The following is a 6,236-nucleotide window of genomic DNA, read 5'->3' on the forward strand; positions in this document are numbered from 1 at the left end:
TCGGGTCACTTGGCAGCGGCTAAAGTAATTTTTTCTAATTATAGTAAAATACTTAAAACATTAGAGGAAATTCCCCCAAAAAAATTCAATGGTGGCGACATAGCAAAAAGTGTTGGGCTGCTTAATGTTATGAAAAAACTTGACTTTCGTTTTGCTATGGTTCTAGCAAATAAAATATTATCGATGCTGGGAATCAGCCGATGCTGCTAGCATCGCTAGCGGGAAAGAGAGAGACGGCTGTCACTAAGCCGCAGCGCAACGTTTAGCGAACGCGTCCGTTCGGGCCATTGTATACCGCCAGCCGTGATAAATATTTGTTTAACACGTATCTTTTCGTTCCTTCTAGAAAGACCCGAATAATAGAATTTGTTGTCGGATTGTTTTTCCCGCCGGATCTTTCTAGATTCTAGAAGGATCAGTGTCCTTAAGGTAACATTTCATGAGCAGTGAAAAGCAGCAGCATTCTGGAAAGTAACTAGATTCGATGACGTACTTCCGGCGCAAGTTTTTGCTGTTTGAAGTTCATCCTGTTGAACAGCAAAGCAGTAAAAGCGCTAAATAGTTATATGCATATGGACATATATTTGAAAGTATGGAACCTCCAGAGGTAAGTTTGTATTAACTATAATTATAAAAATAATTGTAAGTTAATAATAGTTAGATAATAATTAGTAATAATAGGTACATAGATAAATAGATATGTTTTATTATTAAAAATTAATTCAGACGAAATCTATATATAATTGAATTTGTTTACATCATTGGATTAAAAATATTATAGACATATATTTTTGAAACTTTTGAAATTAATAATATATACATACGGTATTTCATTCTTAACTTAGATATGAAATAATTAATCACAAATCATTTGATACATAAATTAGGTTAGATTATAGATTAGGAAACACTCTAATATAATATAATATATATATATATATATATATATATATATATATATATTGACAATGCTTACCTTGTTAATAACAATTAACTTATTTATTCTTATTTAAAAATTTATAATGTTTAAATTTTCAGATACAAATGGTAAATACATGTGGAGTATGCGAAATTATTGTTGATGAAAATGAAATTCTTCAACATCCTTGTCTGGAGAATTATAATCGTGTGCATATCGATAACAATCGCTATTTTTATCCAGTGTGTGGTAAGACAAGTAAAGATTTTATTACATATTGTGAAGTAATAATTTTTAATGGATACGTTATTTATATACATAGACAATGGGACTATCATAAGGCACAGTGATATAGGCAATAACACAGAAGCCATTGTAGAAGACATTATCAATGTTGAAAATGAACCATCCACAAGTTCACTTAGTACTCAAGAAACTGAGGATATAGAGGAATTACTTATCGAAGAAGTATCTCGAAGAGAAATTCTCTATAATTATAACATTCCCATCACACAGCGTAATAGACTGGCAATCAATGAGCAATGGCAACAAGTATCAACAATGTTAAATGGTATGTGATGTTAATGTTATGATTATTATCAAAAATAAAACAACAATGTTTGCATTATACATACATTAATACTTATACACACATATATATATAATATTAATAGGCCGATTGAGTGCAAAAGAAGCTCAAAAGAAATGGAAAATATTGTGAGACACATTCTGCCGCAAAATAACTGAAGATAAGCAGCCCAGCGAAGCTGCAGGATCAAAGAAAAAAAAATGGAAGCACTTTGACAGAATGCTGTTTTTAAAGGATACTCTCATTACAAAACAGTATGTATAAATCTAAATTACTTTGTTTTTGGAATTTTAGGAATAAACCTAGATTTATGTAACAAATTTGATTGGACTATTATAACTTCATTAGTGCCATTTCTATTATGTAATTATTATTTAACACTATAGGACTACAACAAATTTAGAATCTGGATCAGGAGAAGCAGCAGACCCCCCCTTGAATAAAAAACGTAACGTAATGATATCAATTATAATTCTTATTCATTCACTGAATAATAATACATATATTTATATGTATTATTCAGTGGATACAAGGGAGTTTAATGAATAATTACGTTACCGATGATTTGTAATGTCATGATGTTTTAAGATCCTTATCTTAAATCCATCATAATAAATCCCCTTTTATTTATTGTAAAAATTGTTTTTGTTGTAAGTATTATTTTATTTTTTAGGACGCACAACTCATTCAGATATGAAAGAACCAAATACAGCAATTCAGCAAATTGCAGATGCTATATCTACAATTGCAACTCCTATGCAACCGTTAACATTGCCACCATCTCCGACCCTAGACGAAGTAGATGGATTATTTTTGATACTTGGGAGTCAGTTAAGGCAACAAACAGAAGAGCGAAAAAGGACTTTAATTTTAGAAATATTGCAATTTATGTATGAAAAATTAAACTTCTAAATGCTATCTAATATTACTTCTTACTATGCTTCGCTTTATTTGCAAGAAAAATATTTTGTATTTTTTTTAAACATATATTTTATAGTATACATAATTTATGATAATACATATTTTATATTGTGCGTGGTCCTAATAAATAATTATTTTTTTATGCAAAATCAAATTTATTTATTTAATGATCCAAAACAGTTTAATAAATAAATAAATAATAAATATTTAGACGGACTGGATTTCATATTACATTCATTTTACAGCTGTTAATTGATTATAAAAGGAAAAAGAGTTTTCAGATAATTTTACAAGTATGCCAAAGACTTTTGTAGTGTTGTTACATTGATATATCTTTTTATCTAAAAATGGCACGCAAAAATTTTAAGTGTGTATTTTCTCGCTTCTGACGTCACGATTCCGACATGATCGACGAGGAACAAGAAGCCTTAATAATTTAATAATGAAATCATAGAAATTATTGTAAGACTGATAAATTTAACATTTATTTATTTAAAAACTTGTACAAACTGCCATGGAATAGCGCCTTCTTCATTAAAATAATTCATAAATTTTTGTCGGATTTCAGCAGACGTTCTTGTATATGTGTGTGTTGAGCAAGAAGACAATGGTTGCAGGACACTGTTGTCTAGTTGCACAATTTTTCTCCAGTTGCCTTCAATAATGGAGCCATCATTTGCTTCGTCAATCATACCAGCAGATATAAATGACTGCTCTCTATTTGATATATCTTTTTTGCGTAGCCAATTGTGTAAAGTTATTGTTGCTTTCACTATGTTTTCAATAGTCTCAACTTTTCCTATGATAGGTTTTCTATATATTCGCCATTGAGCAGCAAGAATCCCAAAAACATTTTCTATTGTTCTTCTTGCTCGACTGAGTCGGTAATTGAAAATCTTCTGTTCTGTTGACAAACGATCTCTTCCAGAAAAAGGACGCATCAAGTATGGACTCAGTGAAATGCTTCGTCTGCAACTAATACATAAGGGTACTTGGAACTTCCTTCATAAATTTCTTCGGCAGGTGGAACATTCATTTGTCCCTGTGCAAATTTTTGTCCCATTAACGAATTTTTAAAAAACACCACTGTCGCTCTGTCTACCATAGGCACCAATGTCAACATATGTGAAAACATAGTTCGCATCACAGATTGCTAGTAATACAATACTGAAGGATTTTTTATAGTTGTAATAAGCAGAGCCACTGTGTTGAGGACTCTGAAAGAAAAATAGAATTTGAGTTATAGAGTAACTGCGTGAATTATATGCAAATTTTGATTCAGATATGCAGAAAACCATTTTATACCTGTATAATAACATGTTTGCCATCCATTGCCCCAATACAATGTGGAAATTGCCATTTAATATTCATTTCATTTGCAATCTCCCTCCATTCTTTATGTGTGTGTAATGGAAGTACAAGAGGGTACAATGTATCCCATATAACTTCACATGTTTCACGAATAATTTGAGAAACTACTGTTTGGCTAACCGAGTACTGGTGTGACATGGATGCCATACTGTCACCACTAGCTAAGTATCTAAAATATTAAAATTTTACTCCTTTCTACTTACAATAAAAGGATAATAGAAAAAACTACATATTACATATTGCATTACCTTAAACATATTATGAAACGTTGTTCCGTTTCAATCGGTTCTCGAATGGCATATTATCGGTGTATTCTTGGCGCAATTAATGCAAGTAACTCTTCAAATTGAGTACAGTTCATCCGAAAATAATTCTTAAATCGGAGATCATCTAATTTCAACATTGGGAATACCAAGTAATAAAATCCTATGCGTCGTCGTTGCTTATAAATCTCAGCCATCCAATATCGTTTCTTTTTGTATTTTCTTTTAATACTTGTGTAAGCTGTCGCTACTACAGCTGCCGCTATTACAGCTTGTTTTTGATTTATTTTTGCATTATACTCATTAATTTTAAGTATACACTCTGTTTGCCACTGATATAATTTTTGATTATACGACATAGTGCTAACGATTTAAAACACTGCACAGGAAACCTATTTCATGGGCAGCGCAGCAATTCTGTGAATTCACCAAACAATACTAGTTAGTTACTAAACTGCTGCTGCTTTTCACTGCTCATGAAATGTTACCTTTATAAGGCGCAAAAGTCGAGCGCGATTCGCAGTCGCCTTTCGATAATCGACGAGATAAACGAGAATTTGTACACGCGGAAATTATTACTGACACGGCTACTTTTTTGGACACTGATTCGAATTCGGACACGATTTCGCCGACTAGAGGCGTCGGGGCATAATAGTTATTAAATCCGGAATCGAAATAATTGTTATTATCGCTTGCGTTTTTCGAGTTCTTTTAATAAAAGTGCAAGTTCTTTTGAAACCGACTCAATTTATTTATTGGGCGGTCGCCCGATCTATCTCTCGAAAATTTCTCTCTCCTCACTGCGCTTCACTCGCGCTACAAGTCCGTTCGCAAACAGAAAACTACAACTATTTTAATGACCAGCATTGTCGTGCAACGTGCAATTAATAAAATTTAAATTAGTTTTTTATTTTTTTCTGATATTTAACTACAGATATACATATATAGTAAATAGGTTACTATCACTACATTATAGTAGGTTACAACCCAATAGATACTACCTACCAATAAAATGGTTATTCTTTATGTTCCTAAATTTTGTGATATCTTGATAATTATATTTATTGTAAAGATATTATTTTTATTTTAAAAATATTGTTTGGTTGGTTTATACTATTTTCACTTTTTGATTAGTATATTATTTAATATTTTTATTTAATACTTAAACTAAAAAGTTTTATTTTTTGTTTTATATTATAGAGAGAGAGTTTAAAACAGGGACCTGGACCGTACCAGAACCGAAACCGATAACCGTACATACCGTTTTTTTTAGTAGGACCGAAACCGTAAACCGTATTGAAATTCTATTAAATTTATAACACCGGAACTATAACCGGACTGTTAAATTATTTTCGGTTTACAGTTATTTTCGGTATTTCTTTTCGGTTTTTACGCAAATGTCTATATTTATCAGAAATTTCTATATTTCTCAGAAATGTATATATTTTATATTTTTGCAAAAGGACATATGAATTGAATCTCGAAATCATTATTATAATTATTGTCTGCCTCTTTTTATAACAGAAAGAACTATTCTAGCGATGGCAATAAAAAAAACGAAGAGAATTCCGATAAAAATGGATCGCCTGTAAAACGTTCCAAAATCACTAAGGATTAGGATTAGGCAACTTGATGTTGATTGTTGCATTCATTATTTGATATCTCGAAGTGCAATTTTCCTTATAACTTATAAGTTTCCTTATACTTGTAACAAAATTTATTTATGACATGAAATAATTAAATACATGATACATAAATATATTTTCATATATGATACAGTGTTGTTTATTTATACCATTAGATTCATAACTTTTTAAAATAACAATTAAAAACTTAATATATTTAGAAATTAACTTGAATAAAAATTAATTTAATTTAAAAGATAATAATTTAAAAAAACCGGAACCGAAAATACCGTAATTTAAACGGTTTCGGTATCTTTTATTTATCAAGAAACCGAAACTGGAACCGGAAGTTATTAAATATTTTATTAAACCGTAACTGAAACCGAACCCTAATTCTGTTTCGGTCCGGATCCCTGGTTTAAAGTTTAAATATGAAACTACATAAACGTAAATTTTATACTTACTTCAGTAATCCAATTAAAAATAATATTTAGAAATTTATTATTTAAGACGTTTAAAATAGGCACTATCTTTATTTATTTATTTAA

The 6,236-nt window shown here is 30.4% G+C and overlaps 1 protein-coding gene and 1 long non-coding RNA gene across 2 annotated transcripts; one reads left to right on the plus strand and one right to left on the minus strand.

The window, feature by feature from the left end:
- The first annotated feature begins 335 nt into the window (after positions 1–335).
- Positions 336–2,436, plus strand: LOC114937031 (uncharacterized). The gene is made up of 5 exons (XM_029310389.2): positions 336–607; positions 1,039–1,168; positions 1,242–1,490; positions 1,594–1,762; positions 2,182–2,436. Exons 1-4 carry the CDS (start codon positions 593–595, stop codon positions 1,638–1,640), a joined length of 441 nt encoding a protein of 146 aa, XP_029166222.2. The 5' UTR covers positions 336–592; the 3' UTR covers positions 1,641–1,762; positions 2,182–2,436.
- Positions 2,437–2,651: 215 nt separating this feature from the next.
- Positions 2,652–4,496, minus strand: LOC114937030 (uncharacterized). Its single transcript, XR_014924664.1, has 3 exons — positions 4,049–4,496; positions 3,735–3,969; positions 2,652–3,646 (listed from the first exon to the last, which is right to left on the minus strand). It is a non-coding gene; the product is annotated as an uncharacterized LOC114937030 (long non-coding RNA).
- Positions 4,497–6,236: the final 1,740 nt, after the last annotated feature.

This window comes from Nylanderia fulva, unplaced genomic scaffold (genome assembly GCF_048542155.1).
Source record: "Nylanderia fulva isolate GAGA-0341 unplaced genomic scaffold, ASM4854215v1 Scaffold212, whole genome shotgun sequence".
NCBI classification, from domain to species: Eukaryota; Metazoa; Arthropoda; class Insecta; order Hymenoptera; family Formicidae; genus Nylanderia; species Nylanderia fulva.

Coding starts and splice junctions, on each gene's coding strand:
- LOC114937031 (XM_029310389.2), top strand. Junction 1,169..1,241: donor CTATTTTTATCCAGTGTGTG/GTAAGACAAGTA, acceptor TTATATACATAG/ACAATGGGACTATCATAAGG. Junction 1,491..1,593: donor AGTATCAACAATGTTAAATG/GTATGTGATGTT, acceptor TAATATTAATAG/GCCGATTGAGTGCAAAAGAA.